This window comes from Chanos chanos, chromosome 10 (genome assembly GCF_902362185.1).
Source record: "Chanos chanos chromosome 10, fChaCha1.1, whole genome shotgun sequence".
NCBI classification, from domain to species: domain Eukaryota; kingdom Metazoa; phylum Chordata; class Actinopteri; order Gonorynchiformes; family Chanidae; genus Chanos; species Chanos chanos.
Genome location: NC_044504.1, coordinates 25,540,831 through 25,565,879, shown reverse-complemented (window position 1 = coordinate 25,565,879; position 25,049 = coordinate 25,540,831). Strand labels below are relative to the sequence as shown.

Here is a 25,049-nt window from a genome sequence, read left to right as displayed (position 1 = left end):
TTCTGTTAAAATTATTTTTTAAGAACCAAGTTTAATGCAAAATGCAGTTATGTGCAGCCTCACATGATGCATAACCAAATCATTATCATTAGTAGTAGTAGTAGTAGTAGTAGTAGTAGTAGTAGTAGTAGTAGCCTGCTTCTAGCAGTACTTCTGAGTTTTTCTTTCTTATGTCTATTAGTTATACTATTTACCACCCTTCAGCTCCTCCCTCTATCCTTGTATCAAAATAGCCAGACCAGCATGTGACATTAAGATATTTACAAAATATCCTTCAGACTACAAAATACTACATATTTTAGTTTAAAAAGAGTGTAACTCTTGTGTAAAGAGTGTAGCCCCCTGAGATCATATGGGGTCATGTTCTTTGCTCAAGGGTAATCTGAACCAACCACTCCACAGTACATAGTTTTCCAATCATGTCACTAATGAAAGGCATGGACAACCATGCTCCTTTAACCCTAAACCATTATACCACTATTAACAAATATGTTTGATTCAATCCAAAGATTTCAAACAAGAAGTGAACACTCAAAAAAATGACAGGATGAAAATATAAATCTGACAGTCACATATGTGATGGTAGAAATGCTGCTCTATGTTCTACATATTGACAAAAAGAAGTTGAAAAAAATGAAAAAGACAGAGCGAATCTATTATATTCAGCATTATGCCACTGTCTCCACAAAGAGATGGACAGTTTTGTTTTGTTTTTTTCATGGTCACTCTGTTAGGTGACAGTAACCAATTAGGGGTGAGAAACGATGAGCCAATTAAGCCAGAAAGACAGTTCATTTTGTACAATTACTCAGACACAAATTTCATAAGCTGTTCATAGATGTATCTCTGCATTTAGACAGAAAAAACACACATACACATAGACAATCTAAAGTTTCTAACAAACAAGTTAATTCTTTGGGTTTTTTTATCATATTAATATATTCCTTGAGTTTGGTCTAACTGAATGAGCAACTTAATGGACTAATGGATTATTTACATCATAATTGTACCATTAATGCAGGTGTTCCATCACCTCAAGAATTTTAGATAGGATACCTACACCATCAGTAGAAGACCATAGTGACGAGACTCTGAGAAGTCTGGTGGATAAGAAATCTTCAAAGGAAGTTCTAAATAATATTAAAAAAAAAAAGATTAGAGGAAAAGGGTGGTGAGCTGTGAGCAGTGAATTTCCAAACACCTTGATATTATGTAAAGTATGTAAAGGATACTCAGTAACATGAAGAACTCAGTTACCAAAGTGGTCCATTTGGATGGTCCTAAATTCAGTCTGCTGTATCCTCTTGTACCTTAATGCTGCCTTAAGCAGAGAGTTGTTCTCCAGGATGAAGTAATCTGTGTATGTCAACAGGTTTAGACATTTTAGAACAAATCATAGGTATCATCACTGAACCGAATATTATGGGCAAAGTAGGAGAGACTTTGAGTTAAACTTTTCACAGCTGGAGGTGAACTTTTCATAGTTGAAGAGAAAACTCAAGCTTTCAGTCAGGTGCGTTAGTTTCTCACTCCATGCATTTTATATTGTTGGGAGATGGGGCTGCTGAGAATTACCTCTTAACATACGGTTTGTATTTCTGGTAGAGGGCTGCTATTCAGAGTAGCTCTATTCAAACAGTAGAACAAAGCAAAAGCAAAACTTCCAAACAAACTAGCATACTGCAGATTCCAATACGGATTGTCAGCTGTAATGCATTATCCATCATCTCACAGAAAATAAAAGTCTCTTCATTAAGATGAAAAGCATCTTCAGAAAACCAGATGACAGACTTTTTTTGATGGCTCCCATTTTTGTATTTTATTAAATATTGGAGAATGTGATATATTTAGGGCTTGATCAAAGAAAACTCAAGACAATTTATACAAGCACCTGTTCAGGGAGGATCCTCTGTCTATGAGCCACAGTATATGAATGCAGGCTGTCTGATGTGGAAAATGTTTTCTATAATTATCACTACAAAAGTAGATGTATTTCAAAACTCAATTATCTTTTGTGTCGAAGGACACATACTTTTGGAGCGAGATGAGTGCCCTACTCAAAGGCACACAGAGGAGAGCTTCCGTGCTCTAGATTTGCCTGTGAACCTCTGCTTTCTGGGCTGTTTCTCTTATCACCACACCACACTGCTCATATTACATTTTAATACAGCCAAAAGACAACTAACATTTCACGTCTCTGTGACTTCAAAAACACCAACTGACCACAACAGCAAATTTACAGCATATGAAACAGAAATATTTCACTTCCTGGTAGTGTTTTCATTTGAATCACTCTCACCTGTGTAAAAATGGTCTCACAGTGAGTGTTACTTACTAGTTGTATTCAGTGTATGTACAATCACTGTCGGTGCTCCAGGACCTAAAACAGGGGGGAAAAAAAATCAAAATGCAGCCATTTATGGTGCCAAATATAACACTTAAGCCCTGTAAAAAGGCCCTGACTAAACACTAAAATCATAATGCTCTGTGTTTCTGTGTGTTCTGTGTTACTCTTGGAGCTCACCAGGTAGTAAATCAAGCCAAACGTCAAGTTCATGTACACATAACACAAATTTACGGCCCTTAACTAACGGCACACACAAGCTCCAGAACACCAAATAAAGCAGAACATGACGATCTTACACTAGCATGTTTAGAGTAAATGTATGGAGTCTCCCTGTCCTGTCAAATTCTGTGACCTGAACAGTCAGTGAAAGTCAGTGAAAGAGAAAATCTGCTCTGAGAGGGAAAATGCTTGGATCAGTGGAACCCAAGATCAAAAAGATAACAGCTCGCTCAAAACATACATGTGGCATGTTTTCATTTGGTCTGGGATTAAATTTAACTGAAAATCCTAAATATATCACCCACTCTCTGAGAGAGGAAGGTTGAGTGACTATTACAATACCACTCGGGGTGGATTTATACACCTAGCACTGTGTAATTTGGTTTTTGGAAGCATATCCTCTTAAAGGACAAATACTTTTCACACTGTATTTATGACAAAATACAGAGTAAATCCCCACCGTGTATCTTTTAATAGAGAAGAAATAGCTAGCTGTCAATCACTCAAACCCAGCTGGCATTCTGTATGATTAAACACAGAGGGGCATTGTTCTCGTTGTTGTCATTGCTGTGGTAAGATATCAAAAAGTAAGTATAATATACTATGGCAAATCATCAAAATCACTCTTTCATACGTTTATTTATAGTAAATATCATATAGTAAATATATATCAGTTCAATAATAATTATCCTAATATGTACCCACATAATTTGGGTAAATGATGTGAAATAGTCATGTTATGGATAGCTAAATATGAGCTCGCTAAAGAGAGACTCTTACTGTTGTGTTGATGTTGTAATCAAACACTGGGTGTATGCCTTTCATTGTCATCAACCCACTGAAGCCGCAGGGCAGCTGAGTCTCTTATCAGATAATTATCATCCGCAATCAAAATGAAACAGAGGCAATGAACCCTAAGTGGTGACACATGACACAATAGCCACTCCAAAGCCAATCGCCCATGATAAACATCCTAATCATTTCAATTTTATGCCCAATGATTTTAATCATAAAAAACTCCATACACACAATAATGAAAACTGACAATGGACAACTGCCGTTTTAGCCTTCAAAAAGACTGTGATCAATTCGACATTATCCAGATGAACATTTACAGAAACATAATCCTTGCCTGTTTGAATTTAAAATGAACTTTTCCGTATTATTTCTGATGTGAGCGAGCTGCAAGAGTTCTCTGACACTGGGATAGTCAAACAAAACCAAACCTCCATAGATTTTCAAGTGACTGTCAAGACTCTGTTGAGGATTTTTTTTTTTTTATACAATACTCAGGGTGTATATTATAATACTAAAACAGAGACGTGTATTGGATGTCTATTGAAAACAGTCAAAGAAAAATGTTCAGAAAATGAATGTAATGGGATGGAATGATTTTGCCTTGATTTCATTGCTATAAAACATCTTAGTAGATCCTGTAATATCAGAGAGTACTTAAAAATACATAAATGTGTGAGTAAAAATTATACATATGTCAAGAGACACATGACAACATGTGTAGGTTGTACCTTACACACATCTTCTATGCATATGACCTGTGTACATTCTTTTGGCATTGCAACATTCTCAAAGGGCTTCGGTTTTCTAAATACTTCTATGGAAACTGTTATTGCTTTCTGTGCATGCAAATATTTCAGTATTTAATTACAAGAGATTTACTGTGAAAGCTTACACTACTCTAATGAATAAGGCTCTAGGTCTGTCTCAAAGCGACTGAGCAGCTGTGGTCAGAAATGATTACAGATGCCTGTCCCTCACTGCTCTGTTCTCAATCCACAGAGAAAATGGACCAGTCCACTCTACTGAACGACTACCATGTGGAACATTCTAACCTCATACCATGCATTAGGCAAGTACCCTGCTCTGTTCAATATCACATCCACTTTTGAAACATAGTATAGCATGCATCAAGGACAACGACCCCCTGCTGTGTCTAAACCACTAAGCATATGTTGTGAAGACTGGGTACGTAGACCAAATCTTGGAAGGCCAGTGTTCTGAACCTAAGTAACCTGCCCCTAATAATCAGAGTCTCCTCAAGGCCATGTCTGGCTGAATACAGTAGGAATAGAGTAGAAGACTAAACAGTTCCATACCCTGCTGACCTGGGAGAGGAGGACAGCATGGCCCTGCTCTTCCCTCTGTGCTGTGTACTAACGGTTGAACATATCGAGTTGATTTTTCTAGGTGTTTTGATGCATTTGTAAATGCCATGACAAGAATTTTTAAACGTACCTTTACAGTGGAGAATAATATGCTGGTTGTTGGGGCTCATATCAGCACTGAAGAAGGTACAGTGTGCTTTGTTCAGTTCACATGTTAAGCATTGTGGTGGAAAAAGACCAACTGTGGAAACCCTAGAGGGAAAGATGAATAATTTTCCATTGCTATCCTTAACATATGAATTAGGAGGAGCAATAAACACCACTTAACTCATTCTCTTTCCATTAAGGCATAACTTCATAAATAATTTGCTATTACATATACATACAGAGCAGATACATTTAGCATTGTGAATTGGCGGCAAATAAGAAGCAGAAACTTTTGCTGTTGTTAAGCTATATATATATATCAGAAAATAAAAATGTTGGAGAGAGAGAATAAAAATGAAATGTTCTGAAGAGTCCAAACCATTTCAAGTTTTTATTTCGTCTTTTTGCTTTAATTTCTTTTCTCTTTGCCATTATGCTAAAACAGTAAAAGACAAAATTACAAAGAAATATAGCACTTACCTAAAGAGCTGTCTTCTTCTTGGGGAACCATCAGTACTCAAGAAGTATCTTTCAGGAGACAAAACATACAGAAACAACTCCATTTACTAATGTGTTACAATATAGTAAAGTTTGACTCAAATAAATATTGGCCCTTTGTGAAATGACAAGTTAAGTAAATCAACTTTCTGTCATTAAAATGTGACACAACCTACTGTAGTAGAAGCCTTACAAGTTAGGTTGTTAAATGAATCAAGATGACATCTTAAACTAATTCCAGCAGCTTGTAGATTCATATATCTACATCAAACCCCCAACATAAATCACAGTATCAGTTTTGCATGGTGTCCACAGCACACTGCAGACTGTGGAGAAACTAGATCTCACAACGCGCATGGCAATATAATTCTGTTCAGTGCTAGCATACTTTCTCTGGTTTAATATGAAGCATTGTGAAGATGATAAAATGCTGCAATTTCAATTATTAAAGTCTCCAAGCAGTTCCCCTGTATATTTCATGCTCCCTGTTCTATCTCACCAGATGGTTGCAGAGGATCACTCACATGTTCTGAGTGTTTTCATCATAGCCCACAATTTCTGTGACTTCCCAGTTACCCGAGGTCAAATGGCGGACTTCATTTTGGTTTGACCGTGTCTGTAAAAACAGCATGACAAGAAAATTAAGATAAATATTTATGCTCAGTAGAACAATATCCATTTTGGCTTTTGACTGACTTACAAAGTGTTTGTACAGACAGCATCTGAGGACTCACATGCGTTGAATAAAACTTATGCATTGAATTTCTAAAGCTAAAGTGACAAATGATTTAATTTTTTACAGCCTTCATTTCCAAGGCTACCTATGAACATAATTTCACATCAGCCTTCACTTCATAACCGTGAAATGTCCAATATCCACACGTAAATACAGACACACACACAAACACAAACACACACACACACACACACACAGAAAGAGAGAGAGAGAGGGAGAGAGAGAGAGAGAGAGAGAGAGAGAGAGAGATGTATCTGTGAACTGTGCACAATAAATGATTTCTCATCCTGTAACGTAAAAGACACAGCAGCCATAGAGACAGAACCTTCAAGTCATTGGTAACCATAGTACTGCAGCTCGCACCTGTGTGGTAAACATGGCAATGTGATGGAACTCGCCTCTGCCACCCTGTTTTACTGGCACTGTCAGGAAGAACCGGCTGCCATCACTGGAGAAAAACGGCTTCTGATTCTGTGGAGAAGAACATAACCAGTTCTATTTCACTCCCTAGTCTATTCTCTCAGACAATTCAATAACAGTGACGGAAATAAGGATGCATAACACTTCGAGACTGTTAATGTGAACTATCTACTCCACAGACCAGATGCACTGCTCCTCAAGACCTTTCACTTCAGAATAAAATATATCACCTGCTTTGAGAGCCAGATTTCTGATGTCTCCTCATGTCTCTGAAATAAACACACACACACACACACACACAAACACACATGTACGCACATACACACACACACACACACACACACACACACACACACACACACACACACACACACACACACAGGCACAGAATGAAAACATGCTTGTGGTAAAACAGAAAACAGTACACCAGATGTACAGTATTTGTATGATTTGTAATGTCGTAATCAAACATTATGAAGACACAGTAATAAAATTCATTAATCTGAAACAAACAGCAATCAGGACACATTAGGAAAGCCTAGGAAGACCCAATGTGCTATGAAAAGGTAAATTATGGTCTATATGTAAGCGCCTACCTTTATGCAAGCACCTGTGGTCGTGTCACACACTGTCAAAACAGACATGTTCTGGGCACGGTTTAACCATCTCACCGCTGTCTTCGTCTTACTAATCCATTTTACCATGACTACATAGTGCTCCCTAAAAAACCATAACTGTAATCAGTAATACTCATTACCAGTGTCTTTACACAGCTGTATATGTATACATGTGTGCATATGTATATATAAGGTTATTGGACTGATTTTAGCTGAACTTGTCACAGTTACTAACAGTGAGATTATAAACATTTGGTAACAATAGAGACATTTCAAATAATATCCCCTCTAAAACATGCATGTCATTCTGCTGAAGACCTCAAAACAGTTTACACTGCTATTATAGGGACGTCATAAACATGAATTGAAAATATAACCATGATGAAACAGAGTAACACATATTTGTTTAAAAAAGAACAGCAGTTACTGCTACGCTCAAAATGCCAAAATGAGTGTTAAGTCACCACAATAAGGACTGTTTAGGCTTTGGACTCATCAATGGTAATCAGCAGTATTCTGACAGATCCTGAGGCCTACAGACACAAACACACACATACACATACCTGAATCTGACATCATCAGGTGGTGTTAGCTCCAGAGTGTGTGTTGGGCCATAGAGATTCACCACAAAGAGTTTCACCTCAGGATTGGGCTGTCCAGCCTGCCAACACAGCGTTCACTGATAAGCATTACAAAAAAACTGTTACACAACATAAGATTTTAATTGTCATTCTGAAATTGTGCACACTACATAACACAATATAATTAACACTTAGATTCTTGGAGTAGTGCCCAGTGTGATCCACAGGTAAGCATATTTTCATCTAGTTTCATTTAAATGACTGTGAAAGAGAGTAGGTGGGTGTTAATTAGTAAATGTGCTCATGTATTTTAATAGAATTAATAAGATTAATGACCACTATATAACCAAATGATACTACTGTGCCTAATTGATCAATTTCTCGACGTTAAAGCAATACTAGGTGGTCTGTATATCTTTGATTTCCCATATAAGTTTTTGGAGTCTCCAGAAACATGATGCAGCTCATAATTCAGGACTTGCTTCAGGGTTAGGGTTATAAGGTCAGGTTGATATGATGCAATAAGACATTTATTAACAAGTCCTATTGTTATCGAAAGTGATATGACACAAAGTCATAAGCTGTCAATGTATAGACTTGCTTTATGTTAGCGATCATAAGGTCAGAGCTTAGTGAGGCCGTAACATCTCTGATTAGCTTAGAGGTTTAAGGTTAGGACTTGCCTTAGGATAAGGGTACTGTTTCCCTTTGGGATAAGTTGCTCCAGTGAAGGAAGGAAGAGCCATGTTAGGGACCAGACTGTCATTGAGGACCAGAAAGGCTAGCCTCTCACCATCAGGAGACCACCAGTGAGCTACATGAGACTGCAAGATCTCCTCTAAACACACACACACACACACACACACACACACACACACACACACACACACAAACGCACAAAAAAAAATACATATACGCCCAGACAGTCATTTATTTCATAGAATGTTAAAAAATATTTTGTTTGAATTATGTTTTCATTTCAATATTCAGTTGTGTTATCAGACTGTGCCCACTGGACATGTCGGATTAATATAACCATTTTGAACATCAGATAAGAAAATAATGAATGAATCTGAATCTGACCAGGAATACTGTGTAGAAGTTTGACTTAAAATGAACCTGACAGAGGTACGAGGCATACAGATCAGTCTTCAGTTAAAGAACTTCTAGCAGTGAGATTAAGAATATTCAGGCTAACAATGAGACCAACATTTTAAATATCTTTTCAATAATATGAATATCAAACAGCTGAAGATAACAAAACTGAGGTGAAACTGGCAAATTTAAAACTTAATGGATAATCATTGTCTTGGCTGGGTATTTTGAAATAATTCACCCCTCCGTATAGTCACCTCCTCACCACAGTGAAAAGTAATTGAATTTTTTTTGTTAATATGCGAAGAGAGAAACCAAAAAAAAATCACCCCTTACATTTTTTTTCTCTCGGAAGCTATCTGTGAACATTTTATTCTGGTCCATGGAAATGTGACCATATCAAGGCTAAACATGAAAAGTTAATGAAGCCTAGACCCATAATATGTGCTCAAGTCCAGTATGGCTGTCTGATCAGATTCAGTGTTTCTGCTGTCAATCATTCTTTTATAATCCCTGTGTCTGTGTCCAGACTCTTGATTGACTATCTTCTCCTCACTTTAATTAGAATGATCTCAACAAATGTGGCACTGTAAACATCCTGGGACAACCACGCATCTGACTCTAATTTAATATGTCATTCATCCCTCACTGGGAGCCATTTGAAAAAATTACAACTGTTCCTTTGAACAAAAAATACCCTTGAGAACTCTGCTTTTCCACAGTCTCTGTCATAAAAATCAATACTTTACTCATGCTCAGTCTTTCAATTTATGTGACTGCTAAATGATCCATAAAATGCACACTGAGAAACAATACCATTGTTTTTCTCTTAAATGAAAATACATTGTAAGAGTCTATCCTCTTTAGGGAGCCAAAGCGATTTCATTAGGAGGAAAATTCATTGGCATGCTGAAGGGAAATGTTTAAGAAATGTCAACAGAAACACTTAGGATTTTGTGAACCTGTAAAAACCACTCTGGTTCAACACATAATGCTGCCTCTGTACATGAATGCATCCTCTGTAATCAGAACTCTAAGGTTCATGAGGCTGTTTTGTACATTAGCACAGACAGAGTAGCCATTAAAATGTACAACCCAGAGGTATGTACAAATGCTACTCAAATCACTGCTCTGTATCATCTAAACCACTTCAGATCTGCTCTATCCAAACCCACTTCACTAAGACTGTTTAGGGAATAGTGTCTCCACAGACACACACCACCATTTAATAACCGGTGGCAAAAAGTCAAGAGTTTTGTCTTTTCCAAATTGGCACACAGTAGAGACGAGATAGGAATCGTTCTTGAGTACACTCTCACTTACCCTCATACAGCCAATCAGCAATGCCGTTGAATATGACCCCTTCTTTACCCGAGGACGTCAGACGCAAAGAGTTACTCTTCACATCTGACTGGTAATAAATATTGTTTTCAAATATGTAGACCTGTAGGTGGAGGAAAGTTGGCATAGAAAAAATAAGCTTCTGTCTCCTCATACACAGTCCATTTAACGCTGAAGTGGAACAGCTTCATCACTCAAATCATCATCATTACAACCACAAGCCTCATCAATGCTATTGTTGTTGTCACCATAACAGTAACAAAACAAAGCTTTTCATTTGTTTTTCTTTTTTCCTGAACCTCTAAATAAAACAGCCACAGTAAAAATTTTATCAGCTTGCCTCTCCTGGTCAGAGTGTCTAAGAGCCATAAATACACGGTGGCACTGTTGTAAAGACTGAATGTGTGTAATCTGTTACTGAGAACACATTTACAGTGAAAAAGTAAATCAATTTCTGGCCTTGAGGCTCAGATTCAGTTGTCTGTAAGGTAGTAAATACAGTGTATCCAGAACATGTCAGTTTAAGACAGAGGATTACGCACATACAAAATGAGTAATGCCCATGCGTTTACAAAGCTCCCACAGTCTGTTTATAGGGATTGACAGAGATATTATTTCATTGGGACTGGACAAGCCATTCAGCTGAGGAAGTACACTTCAGTTTGGATCAGAATGATGATCAATATGTTAAAGCTATTTTACAGCACATAACAGTTAATTAGAGTTTTACTAAAGGGTAAGGCTTAGTTATACTGTAATTTAAACAATGATACGAGGTGGTTTGACTCCACAACTCAAAGGCTGGTGTCTACATCACCTCATAGTTTTGACACAGTGATTAGCATTACTACCTGACTCAAGTCCTCTCTGCTTTCAGATCACAGAGAAACAGTGTGATTTAACCAAAGGCTGGGCTTTAGAAAACCTCACAGAAACGTAAAACAGAGCTTGTAAATTCACACACAGTAAAACCCCTCTGATTCTATTGTGGTAAATCACTACTCACTTGAGTCAAAGAACTTGTCAAGAACAGTCACATCAAAACAGGAGCTTGTCATAACATGGCCTTGTCAGTGTGTCTTTGCCTTTAATATCTGACAGTACTCAGAACCCACTTTGTCTGCCATGGTTTGCATGGTAATGTTCATTTCACTTGTATTTTCTCAGCCCAGCTAGCAAATATAAAAGTTAGTGTGGATAAAATTTTAACTGAAAACTATGACAGATGGTTTTGGAAGAAAATTCAAAGTAAGATTACTCCGAAAGAATAGAGTGAAGACGGGGTAGCGCACCAAAACGTCTGCTACAATGTGCGTTGTTTCTCACTTTGTTCAAAGGCGAGACAAGACAGCAAAACAATCAACGAGAACTAGACTCAGACAGAATGGGAGAATCACACTGACAGATTGGCAACTCTTTTGTTATAACAATACTGAACAGAAATGAAAATTGCTGTGATTTGCAGCTTAATCAGATGACATCCTCATTACGAACAGAGAATGAATGTACAACTACATCAAGTATAAAAATATCTCAAACGGTTCAAGTTGCTCTGATTAATAGCCCATTTTCCATATTTTAAATATTTGTCATTATTAAAACCACTCCTTTGAATGGCTTTTATATAAGTCTGACTGGCACATGTATTTTACCATCAAAAACACAAACAAGTGTATGAAAATATGCTATTTATCAGGTATTCTGGCTGAACTGCCCTGATGTTTATCTCTTGCATGTTCAGAATCACTGTGGTCCTTTAAGCTGGATATCTTAGTCTTAACAAGGGTACAGCAAACCAATTCTGCTCAGCATTCATGAGATTTTATTTCCCAAACCTCCAGAGAAAGAGAATTTTGTAATTTCTTAGAGATCTCAGGCAGTAGATACACCTCATGCATAACCAAATAAAACAGACATGAGTCTCACCAGCTGCTGTCCCTGAACACCCCAAGCCGCATGCTGCAGTCTGGAGTTCAAAACCTCAGGAGGGTCCAGCTCCCAAACCTCCCTGGAAAGAAGTGTAATGACACGCAAACATTAAATATCATAGCTTAGTTTGAGGGCTTTGTATTTTTAGTACATTACACTCAGTTCATAATAGAATAAAAAGAATAATAACCTATTAGCACAACTTTGAATAACTTAAATAAACAATAACTTACAGCACATTCAGGACCAATTATGTACTCATGTGTTTAAATTACTTTTGCTTTAATACTTATCCAGCCAAAATGTGCATCATGCATGTCTTATGACACTAAATGTCTTCTCTCACTTCTTTTATGGATTCTCAAGAATGCGTGATATGTTATGAATTGAAAAGTTTCATTAGATCTCTCTAATTCTTCCACTCCTAATCTGTGTTATGGTAACACATTTAAACTGGTATCACAGTACCTTGTAAAAATGTTGTAAATTATGTAGGAGGCAGTGAAAGAGTGCCGGTAGACCTGGAGAAAGAGAGAGAGAAAGACAGTATGACAAACTGTGACGAAAGAATCGAAACCAATTATATAACCAAAGATGGGTTCTAGTGATGGTTTGAAAAATTGAGATGCTTAAATTTCAACAAACATCCATTAAATAAACCATGATCCACAGAGCACAGAGTAATAAAGGACTGCATTGTTGCGTGAAGTTAAAATGTCGCACCTGACTGTACCTGATTATGAAAGTATTTTTGAAAAGCACTCCAAACAGTGCTTCCTGTGAACTAACGGGGCCCTAAATGTTCAGCAAAAAAACTGTGCCCCACTCAGAATCATTAAAAGAGCAGGGGCGAATTTCCTGTCTGGCATGGATCGGAGGTTTTGAAGAGGTCAGCTCAAGGAGGTTCAAACATTTTGCATTTCGAGATTAAACACAACACCCAGATCCTCAGACGTGATTCCATCACTCTTTAGTCCAGACAGGCTAAACCCAATGAAACAATAATCCACCGTTAATGCATAACACAATCCTGCCATACATACCCAAGCTTTCTGAGTGCAGATAAGGACAAGTAAACAATAACTGACAAAGGCAGATGAAAAAATGTTCACCGTCATGTCCGAAGTTTTGAATTATCTTTCAGACATAAAGAAAAGACTGCTGACAATTCATAGCTTTTTAGTCCGTTACAACACTCTCTATGGAAAACAAGTCAATTATAAAAATGGGGAGACAAGATAGTAGATATATTCCACATGGAAAGCTTTCAGCCAGAGGAAAAAATTAGGTAGACTGGTGGGCGCTTTTTTAAAATTTCCCTAAAGCTCGAGAAATAAATCAGTGTGAGAGGCAGAGGGGATTGAATATTGGGATGACAGGGTAGAATAGATGACCAGTATTAAAAAGAGCTCTTTTAACTCTTGAGGATGCATTTCACTGTGTTGAATTATGCAAAGAAGACCAGAGGAGGATGAAGGGAAATGGGTTTAGAGCGATGGTGATGTGAGGAGTGATAACAGAGAGATTGATGAGCGGTCCACTCATTTGCCAGAAATAGTTGCCGTAAAGCACAGTTATATCAATGGGAGGGCTCCCACAGCTTTGACAAATGACACCACTTTCCCCCAAAAAAGAAAAAAAAAAAACATGTCGGACGGCAGATTTTATAGGCGATGCATCGACTGTCTTGCTCCAGATGAACCCTCGAAAGCCTGACAGACAATCATGCGTGTTTTATTACACTATGGTGTTACTACATGTCGGCAAAGATGTCCCAGAACCACCCTCATGCTCCATAGAACTACTCAGTATATTGTATTTGTGCTCCATCTGTTATAAATGAGAAAACAGCTCATTTGATTGAAACTGCTGTTACACAAACAAAAATGACACCATCAAAATGGTGATAATTAACTGTTAATTTTGCACAAATTGTGGTGTTACAACTGTCAAGTTTGAAATAGTACAAGTCTGAAAATACAACCAACATTTCCAACCTGATATCCGTTTATTCAGAGGGCTTACATTATGTTCATAGTTAACGCCTTAACATCACAGACAGACAGGACTCCAGCTGTACATTAACTCTAGCATGAGACTGATATATGCAGAGTTCAAGACCTTTGATGTGTTATACAATAAGTTCACCCAGGGTTGTTTTTTTTTTTAATGGTTTTGTCTAGAGTCCTTTTCATTCGCTCTTCAATCTCTGGAGCAGATTATATGAAAACCCATTGTCGAGTGAAAAAGTTTCATGGTCAGGGTTCTTTCTGATCTTTACACACGATATCTTTATTTTATCTTTACACAAATATAAAAATAAATCAAATCACAACAGTCTGTGGAACTACAGATCCACAGCAAGGAACATAAACCAATAAAAAAATGCTATACAAGACAAACTGCCATTCTTAAGTACATTTATTCTATGCTGAACACTCTGATTATATGTAGCATATATATGACTAGTCTTATATTTCACATAACAGATATGCACTTATTGGCTAAGTTTTAGACTGCTTCCAGGAAAATTTATGAGTGCTAAATGCAAGCACAGCTCATAATGAAATTCACGGTCTAATGTATACAATCTATTAACAAGCTGAAATCTATATGAAAACCATCTTGATTGTCCCATACTCTGATCTGCTTTCAGGCAGCAATGCTGGTGCACGTGATGGTTTTAGCCTTCAATCAGTTATTTCCTCAGCTTAAATCCAATCAAAACTTTGTGGTTTGACTTTAAGCTCTGTGTTCATCAAACATCTTCCAAAGAGAGACTAACAGAAGCCAAACACTTCTGACAGAACGAAATAGAGTCGGAAATAGGCTGTAGTATGATAAACAGTCTAACAGCTGTAATTATCAGATGAAAGAATTGCATTCATCTGTTCGACTCTGGAAGTGAGAGAACTTACCCAGCAGTCGAGTTACGTGTCTTGAATAGGCAGTATTATCTTTTCACAGTAAAAACATTCTTCCCTTTTGTTTTCCTCTCTGAAGTCCACATCCAGATGTTCAGAGTGAATGTAGATTTTCAAAAAGTATGATAACCCTTTGTCATATTATCTACACCTGCATCTTTAAAAGCCTGAGAGAAAGACAGAGCTCATATTATCAGTAACTGACAAACACAAGGTGTTAATGGTGAATTTGGGTGTTTATCGGGCTTAATCGCTGCAGGTTACAAGATTAAAGTGTGTAATCCATGAAATAGTTCAGAGCTGTTGTGGATTTACATTTGCTGTCCAAGATTACACCTTTCACTTCAACTGGAGGAAGACAAACATTAGGGTGTGTTGATAGTTCACTGATGCAATCTTTTCAAAATAGGTATTTTAGAGAACTTTGATTAAGGTTGTAAATCAATGTCAGCTCTTGTCAGAATCTGCCCATGGAATGGAAGTAATCCATGTTATGCAAAACATTGGGAGTTGGCAGACGTGACGTTATGATTAAAAAAATAATGCTCTGAATGTGAAAATAGTGAAAGTGAAAATATGCGAGTAGATTGATATTTCTGTTCCTGTAAGTAATCCTGATGCTTGTTTTTCTCACAATTCAATCTACATTTGTAGTTCTCATTTTACACATCCTCATTTTGACTAAAAGCTCATAATTATATCAAATACAGTGTCTCAGCCAAAGGAAAGAGTGTGTTTGACAAGTCTGTCAGAGGAAAAGAGCTGACTTGCCAGGTCTGTTTGCTAAACATGAGCCGAATGAGGTGGATTAGATTCCACTATCCAGTGAACCAGTATCTCATGATACACAAGGCATATGAGTAGTTCATTACAAGGCATTCAAGGAAAGTGTTATCACATCGTCACTACAGTAATTCCAAGTGAGTAAATCTCACCGTAGTTACATTTAGGCGGGTCATAACCTAAGCACTATACAAACGACATCAACAAAAAGAGACTGAAACCGTCTGAAGAGAGTGCAGAAGGAAAGAAAGAAAGAAAGCACAATAGAAGCCTTAATGGAAAAAGAGAGAGGGAGAAAGAGAGAGAGGGATAGAGAGAGGGAAAAGAGGGAGAGAGCGAGACACTATACTCCTTAAGGGTCTCCGAAGTCATTAAATCTCCATTTAGCTGTGTTAGCTATGTTGATGCTCAAGCGCTCATTATAGAAATTACCTCTACATTAAAAACAGTCTTTAGTGTGTCATTGTGTCATGGGAACATCTAACAACACTAAACTAGAGAATCTCAAACCAACAAACATAATGTTGTAATCCTTTATCTCAGCGGACATCTGTAGCTCTCTAGGGACACACCAAATGCTCATTTTCTCTTTTACTGTGCTGAAATTCTGCTTAGCTCTTTTGTAGTGCACTTATTTCACCCAGCTAATTACTGGGTTCATTCTGGCTTCAATTTGTTAAACACTGTCATTTGTTTATGGTAGCTTTTATTCATGTGTGGCTGCATGATTGATTTACGTCATGCCTCAAGTACCTGCTCATCAGGAGAGTTACACAGCTGTGTTTCAATAGTTTGTTCAGGAAAAAAAAAAACTCACAAATAAAAAATGTACCTGTTTAACATCATAAGCGAAAAGCACATACTTCATATCTGGGCTTATGGAATACTTAGTGGCTTTAAAAGCAACCTGAAAAGGAAGAACAAAAGAGAAATAAATTAAAGATTTGGAACCATATTCATTTTATTTATGGTGATCTGCATTTTATCTTGTGTCTATACCTGTATACTTTAGAAAACTAAACAGAGCTATACCATTCTGTTTAATGAATACACTGTACTACAGAATATACCATGGACATACAGCAACCTCATCTTCCTCAGCATCATCTTTAATTTTATTTGACATAAAGGCAACTGTAACCTTCTTCTACCTTGCTTTTAAAGCACTTTGAACTACTGTGAATATACAAACAATAATAATAATAATAATAATAATAATGAGTATATATGTTGACATAAACAGAACAGGTATACTTACAAATGTGCTGTTCATCAAAACGATCACGGTTTCATTAGTGAGAATGTTAAATTTGATCACATGGCCATTATGATTCTTGTAGATAACTTCAGAATCTGGAAGAGATGAAAAAAGACACAGACCTTAAGAGCCAGCCAGCATATAAAATATTGCCACGTTATTGATATTTCACTCACAAATGATAGCTATGAAAGGAAAACCACAGCTGTCAAACACAACACAAACCTTTACAACACAGCTGGTTAATGCACTCTTTGGCTGCCACAACAGTGTGTGTAATAGAGCTAAAAGGTAGATATCAGAGAATGTCTAGGTTGTGTTTCACATTAACTTCGTCTGTTAACAGCCTATGATTAACTACATGAGACAACCCTGAATGTGTTTGGAATCTAATAATGAAATGGCGTGCCTTAAGATACTCTTTATATCTGATAAGCTGCTGCATCTGCATGATGGAACCCTGAAACTTGTCATATGCTTATAAAGTGACTGCAATGTAAGGCGTTTCATATAGGGGAAAAAAACAGTTCCACTGTCACACTGACAGGTTCAAAAAGATCCTGAAGGACATTTTCACACGTCTAACAGCCTTAGAAAGCCCTCTGAGTATCTCTCTGGGCAGTGGACAGGCTCCCTGTGGACAAGGGATACAGGGGCGCTAATGTAAATGAAATCTTCACGCTACAAAACAAAGGCTTTCACGGATGTATTTTTTTATGTGGTTAGTAACTGACGGTCTCTCTGCTCTCTTATTGGTCCCACTCTTATCTGCACACACACACACATACACACACACACACACACACACACACAAACATATAGCCAACAGGGCAGCAAATGAGAGAACAAAGTCCATCCCTAAGTGAGAAATATCCCTCTATGAAAAAGTGTTTTGAGCCTTTCAACTCAAAACAACTCTCATTAAGGTGGAGAGGTCATTCCAGTTAACTTCTCCAATGATTTCTCATTCCTGCCCAATCATAGGCTCTGTGTCAACTCTCATTGGTAGTTATTTGTTTGACTGAAGGCTGAGAGCTCTCTCTCATCTGGATGTGGCCTGGAACATTTGTATCTGTCATCACAACAGGACGCAGCATTAATTACAGCACCTATAAGAGACATTAATGTCACAATTCAGCTCAGATGTGACTGATGTCATCCTTTTAAATAAGAGCCACGCATTTCAGGTCCAAAATGTCTAACATGCTCCTACTAACAAACTCTCTTTTAATCCTTAACCCGAACAACAGAGATTTAACTGTTTACAAAGCAGTAAAATATCACTTAAACAGTAATGCATGACTGTTAGTTGAATGCAGATTAATAATGAGGGGTCAGTTCAGAATTTGGACAAAGACTCCATGTCACACTGTGTGTTTTTTCAACGCTTAAATTCCTTACTTGACATTTGACTACTGCTTTATTCACAATGACTAAGAGTCTTATGACTTGCTGCATTTCTTCGATACACTTTTATAAAAAAAATTCAATTTTCTAATGTTTTAAGACTTTTTGTTCCCTATAAAAGCTGATGAGAGGAGACATTTCAGCTATTCACTCTTCTTGGCCACTTGTACATTGTACACTTTTTTTGTTGTTGTTGGTTCTTTTTTCCTTTCTTTTGGGCCTGACTGTAACTTCAAGTTATGTGACTCACTAAAATATGTAAGATGGTACTTATGTATTAGTAATGCCCTTGGTCTAAAGGAGCTTTGAATAATGAAAAATACTCAGCAATTGTAGAGGTAAAATCTTCTGCCTGGTTTGGTCTATGATGTAACAGATGTTAGCACCACATTGCAAATGCAACAAACTTTTAAAATGCCAAATTTTAAGTTGTAACTTTCTGGTCAATACTGTTCTCACACAAACACACAGACACACATGTACAGAGGACACAGTGAGACCATTCCAGCGCAGATGTTTACAGATGGAAGGAATTCACAGGCAGTTTACTCCAAGTTAAAAGGCAGTGGGTGTAGCTAAAGACATTAAGGAATAAATATTCATATAAAACATGCAACAAACTATTAAATGATTCAGTTAAGATTGTGTAACACCAGCCATATCCAGTAGATCCTATCAGAGCTGGAGAACAGAGAAACATGAATGCCTGAATTCAGACTGCATGTGCTCTAATGGTGAAGGGCTGACTCAGGAACAATACACAGTTGGTTTTAACAAACTACAGTCAAAGCAATTTACTAAGCGCTGTTTGCTAAAACTCAAAAAAGTCTTCTACACCTTGTAGTATATCCAGAACAGTTTCACACAGAACTGTTTACCCCAAGCCAAACAGTTTCATAAATCCAACACTCTGAACAGTTAAATACACCCAGAAGAGTTTCATGTGCCCAGAACAATTTCATAGCATTGAATAGACCACTTTCTGGGTTAGAATGTGCTGTTTTAATTTTCCCACAAATTTTTAATATAGTATGTTTAAGCTCATCTGAGTATTCATTTACTATATCCAAAAGAGCTTCCTGTATATACTATACACAGATTAAACACTTACATTAATAAAACAGTTTATTACACGCTATTACAGGCCTCAGTTGGAGTCAGGAATTTTACTGTGTGTTAACAGAATTTCTCCATCCTGCAGGTCTTGTTTTGAAAAAAGGCTTAGCTAAGTACATCCCCATTTATATTTTTCCTTTCATTAAACTCTGATTTGCTAGCATTAAAGCCTGATGATTTGAAACTTGATTTTAAGTACATGCAGGAAGCCTGAGATTAGATGTCTAATTACTTTACCTTAATAGCTCTGGTTGTTAAAGATCAAAAGCTTGAATAGAGTTCAGACCTTGGATAGACAGCAAAAACCATATTTTACCTATTCAAAAGAAATCCTGAAAATTGGCTGAAGATTTTGCACTTTTTACCTTTTTAATGGAAGTGCACAACACAATAATTTCAAAGGTATTGCAAAGAATAAAACAGAAATCCTCTGGAAATGGTCTGTTTGGTAGTATAGCACTGCCTATGCATCTATGTATTTTCACAACAAACACTGCATAACTTTAATGCATAATGAGGTAACCAGTGTGATAAGAGCATCACAAGATAGTTGGCAAACAAGTGCATTTGTCAGAATTCTTATGTGTGCGTCCTGCCACAAAAATTGTCAGTGGCCAAAAAACACCCGCTGTACATTGGAGAAGCATTGAGGAAACCCTAGCAAAAACTCATAGGCTGCAAGATTTGCTGTTTACTGGACATGTCTGAGTCAACGATAATTTTGGCTACGCTATATAATGTCAAACTCAGTGAATATTTGGAATAAAGGCAAAAAGTTCCTGGTTGGTCTATTTAAGATTAATAAGGTTAATAACTACCCTCGGGCACAGCTCCAGGTTGTTGGTTGGTGACAAACCACTCAGAAATCCTTTTTGGTCCTCTTAGGGTATCAGTGCTGTTGGTGACATGGTCTGGTGATAATGGCCTGCATCCATTTCAAGAACTCCAAAATGCTTTCAATCTCCCTGCTTCCTTACACTTTTGTGTATTCTCAACTTCACACTGCAGTGCAGGCATATGTACAATCATCTACCTATGAATCACCCAATGTCAGATTGGATGAAGCCCTAAATTAGCTGACCAGGCAGGGTGTCCTTGATATATAACACTCTATTACAACTTTCTGGTAAGTGTCTGGCTGTTGAACAGTTATGGGAATGAGAGCTTTCTTCATTTAATCCTACCCTGGGTTGTCACATTGTCTGGTTTAATTTAAGTCAAGCCTCAAAAGGTCTGGCTCATCAGCTTATCCACTAACCACAAAACCATCCACAGAGTGAATGCAACCCCTTACAGAAGGTATCAGATGAACATGACATCCTATAATTGTACCATTTGCAATAATAACTCAACTGGAACGTTTTTACAAGTGCTCTGGGGTTGTTCCAAAGTTGCGAATCTGTGGAATTTTACTGTGGATGTGCTATCCAAGCTACTTGTTGTCAGCATTCCACTAACTCCCCATTTATGTCTGATGACTCAAGTCTTGGACTGAGGTCGATTCAACATAAGATATACCTAACAGGTTTCACAGCCACAAAAAGCTCTCCTGCAGTTTTGGATCGGAATCTCCACTAAAAAAAAAAAATTGGGAACTGTATTTACAAAGAACAGTTCATATGGAATGTACAACAGCTAAACTGAATAAAGCTAAGGTGTCAACTCATAAAAAATGAGAGATCTTGTCTGCCAAAATCCAAGACTTTCTAAAAGGACTTTTGGTTTTTCCAGTATCTCTGTGTTTCTCGTTTTTTTGTGCTATTATATATATTTATGTGGTATTATACTCTTGCTTTTATAGATATGAACAATATCTCGACCCACTTATCACTGTTCCTTTTATTACTGTTGTCATTATTGTTATTATTAATTTTATCATTATAATTAATGTATACCTTTGTGCTCTGTGTACAGCATTGTCTTCTTGTGCATCTGAATGTTTCATTTGTAAACCATTGTGCATCCCCATCCCCCTCCCCTCCTTTACAGAAATGTTAACAAGAGTTGATCACACACACAAATAAAAACCTACTGAATGCCGAGTGACTCTGGCATTCTTATTCTAGGAGACAAAGACAGAGAATCACCTGCAGATTCTGTGTATGATCTTCAATCTCTGATTGTTCTATGAAAAAAGTCTTTAAATTAAACTGAATGCATGCACAGTTCATCTTTCAAATTAGCACCCAACCCTGCAATTTTGGGCATGTGAATGGCATTCTAAAAGGCTGACAGAATTCAAGCCATTCTACAATAGCTCAGTTTCCAAGGTTATCTCTGTTGCTAAATGCTCAGTGTTACAGAGCTTTATACTGTAATTATTCTCTGAAAAGTTTCTTGACTACCTGACTTGCTATATGGAGATACACATGCTATCAACACAATACCGTTAAAAGCTGTTTAAATTAATTTGGCAAGAGTAAAACCTGAGCAGGAAACAGAAAACAGACTTGTTTAATTTATTTTCCGTGCGTTAAAGGCCTTATCAGACACCTGGGTTTTGTGTCTCTTCTACAGGAGAGAGAACCCTTTAGTTCTCAGTGCAAGCTGTGAGCTGCATGGACAATGAGCAGTGAGGCAGTAGTAGTAATTTGGAACCAGACTATTCATGATAGTGAAACATCTCTTTGGTCAGTGGTGAGGAGAGTCAGGTGAAGTGAAGCGAATGTATGATGCAAGACCACCACTCTCAGAGAATACAACAAACATTTTTATCAGTGCCCTGATAGTAATGTTGATGAAATTATCATGAGCAATATGTAACTCTGCCCAGCTGTCCTCTGAGGTGAATGTAGTAATGCCGTTTGCTGTTTGAGCTGTGTATGTGGCATTTGCATGATTTAAATTTTAATTTACCTCCAAAGTTTATCTCCAAACAGAAGACTTCAAATACTGTTCGTCAATAAAGGAGTATATCTCTCTTACTACTCAGCTGTTTTAGAGCATACAAAATGCTCTAAAACAGCTGAGTTTTTTTTATACAAAATTAATGTTCATAAATGAGTCAGCTGCAGCGATCTGTCCCCAGAGAGTGATTGGTTTAAGGCAAGTATGACTTATGCAACAACTCAACGTGTCACTCTCATGTCTCCGACCAATAAGCACAAAGAATGCCCATGCTGCATATGTGTGGTTTTAATCATGATGTAACTTCACGAACAGACATAAGGCATAAACCTCAGGGTAAGTTTTACATAGTATTAGTCTTCACCCATATGAGTGAACACATGACTGCTCAAAAGAAACTGAGGGCTCATTGTTGATCATTAAAATAGTGACGTTTAAAGCTAATTTGAATAGTGCTAAATAATGCTTTTTTTTCTGATGAATATCCGTCTTACAAGTTTTATCACTATAATGATGTTTCGTGTTTCAAAAGTTATACAAAAGTGGAATTATTTATAAGATTCAGGAAATATTACATTGTAGGATATATCAAAACTAAGAAGGCAATAAAATCAGTTTGGCATTTCAAGGAATGTTTTTCCTCTAGACCCAAGCATGTATTTGATTTTCAAGTAGGGTTTTTGTTCATGTTTTTTTTTTTTTTTTATTGATGGTATTACATCTACAAGAGTGAGCTTGTAAACTGGAATGAATGAATATTTTGCCTGGTACATTATTCAAATTCAAGCAACTTGTTATTTTTTGGGGGGGATTTATCTCAGGGCTACACATGTCACTGACTCTCAGTGAACTTCTACGTCATGTGCGATTGAACCAACAACAAGGCATGCACTCATTCATGTGTTCATTTCCCATTATGACAATCCTTATTTTCTTTTTCTATTTTTCTCATTTTTCTTAGAACATGCGAGTAATCTGAACTTCTTAAGATGAGAATGCCTTTCAAAGAGAGACTGAGAGCTGCTTGGTGTGACTTGAGTGAAACTTCACTATTACACATGCATTTTGTTATACTATTAGCCCTTTGCGTTCCATAGTCAGAGAGGAGGTAGGTATGTCATCGTGTGCATCAACAAAATAAATCCACGACAACATATTTATGCACCTCATGTATCTGATTCATTTACTGATTTTGATGGTAGTTGGGTTCTTAAATTTAAACCAAAGGGCATTTGAAGAAGCATCTGAATGGCATTATTCATGTGCAGATTTTATGCAGCTAACATCTATTGAATCTTATCAACAAGAAACCAGGTGCAGTGGAAGAGTGAATCCGACAATAATATTCATGAACGTTAAAACATGATGCAGCGAGGAACTGTGGTAAATTAGTCTGCCTTTTTGATGATGACTATTGATGAAGGTGTCTGGTTTCCCTAGGTATCCACATGCCCATTTATCTTGCCCTTGGTTTGAATTGAAGTGCTCCAAATATTGAACGTTAATTCCATTTTTTATGGAAATGACAGCTAAAAGCCATGCACATCCATAATCCACAAACTTGAACTGGTCTGAATGTTGCCTACTGAGTAAAAGTGAGAAAGACATATTAACTATGGATAACACAGCACTCACTGTAATTTGAGTTTAGGCTGAATGCAAGGCCAGATGCTGTTGCCTAATCCCTGGACTGACCACTTGCAATATGCATATAGACTGCTTCTCTTATTACTTGCAAGAACACTGCTGCCTATGAGGAAGGAGTGGTAAAGGGGAGGGGTTGGGGATAAGAGACCGGGATGACATTTGTTCTTTGCGTATTGCCATGGAATGCATGTAAATGTGGAAATAGTAATAAAATAATGTCAGATAAAACACATAGGCTATAAACATGGTGAGTACAGAACATGCCAGCTTTAATGAGATTACTTATGTTGGCATAAAATGAGAACCCGTGGCCAAGTTTTTACAGACCTAAATATAAATTCACCATGCTGCCATACATGACACAAATTTATACACATATTCTAAGAGGATCTCTGCTCTCTTCAGTTTGAGACAGTTTCTGGATGTTCCCATAGTAGCTACTATTGTACTTAATACAATAATACAGTATGTTCATAATACCAAAGTCCATGCTATGTGTCTGAGGTCTGAAAAGGCTACATGTGATGGTACTGCAGGGTTTTACATATAAGCAGAGAGTGATTAGTCATGAACATATATAAACAGTCATGAATATTTGGGACATGTTTGCTAGCACGTCTAAACAGAGGAAGTACTATGTCTTGTGAAGCGGTCTAAGAGCACAGACCCTGTCGGACCAGATTCACATTCACCCGCTTTTCACCTGAAAAGAACCACCGGGAGAAGCCTCGTAACCCACATCAAAGGTTGCGGCATCAAAATGCCGCCTCCTTAAACATACCGGTGATCTTAAACAGCTGGTCATGGTCAAACACATTGGAGCAATCACAGACCATCTGGTACCTGTCCAGGTAATCTTAAATTTGTCATTGTTCAGCCACCACCAGTCTCCTTTACTGTCACAGAATCACTACAGCTGAAATTAGCTCTGTTAATGTCAGATTATTGGCTGACAAATCTTTTTTGATTAATGATCTGATAATTGAAAAGAGCTAGCATCGTATGTTTTTAGTC

The 25,049-nt window shown here is 37.3% G+C and overlaps 1 protein-coding gene across 1 annotated transcript in view; it reads right to left on the bottom strand.

Annotated features, from left to right (window-relative positions):
* The window catches only part of dpp10 (dipeptidyl peptidase like 10), a 77,988-nt gene that overhangs the window by 3,353 nt on the left and 49,586 nt on the right, over window positions 1–25,049 (bottom strand). Inside the window, exons 4-19 of the mRNA XM_030786430.1 lie at window positions 17,019–17,113; window positions 16,593–16,667; window positions 12,522–12,574; window positions 12,051–12,132; window positions 10,107–10,227; window positions 8,372–8,526; window positions 7,671–7,768; window positions 7,087–7,210; window positions 6,721–6,759; window positions 6,434–6,541; window positions 5,859–5,950; window positions 5,317–5,364; window positions 4,820–4,941; window positions 2,336–2,380; window positions 1,258–1,356; window positions 1,061–1,130 (exon numbers count right to left, since the gene is read on the bottom strand). Of these exons, the coding sequence (XP_030642290.1) occupies window positions 1,061–1,130; window positions 1,258–1,356; window positions 2,336–2,380; window positions 4,820–4,941; window positions 5,317–5,364; window positions 5,859–5,950; window positions 6,434–6,541; window positions 6,721–6,759; window positions 7,087–7,210; window positions 7,671–7,768; window positions 8,372–8,526; window positions 10,107–10,227; window positions 12,051–12,132; window positions 12,522–12,574; window positions 16,593–16,667; window positions 17,019–17,113 (1,426 nt within the window). The remainder of the gene's footprint in view (window positions 1–1,060; window positions 1,131–1,257; window positions 1,357–2,335; window positions 2,381–4,819; window positions 4,942–5,316; window positions 5,365–5,858; window positions 5,951–6,433; window positions 6,542–6,720; window positions 6,760–7,086; window positions 7,211–7,670; window positions 7,769–8,371; window positions 8,527–10,106; window positions 10,228–12,050; window positions 12,133–12,521; window positions 12,575–16,592; window positions 16,668–17,018; window positions 17,114–25,049) is intronic.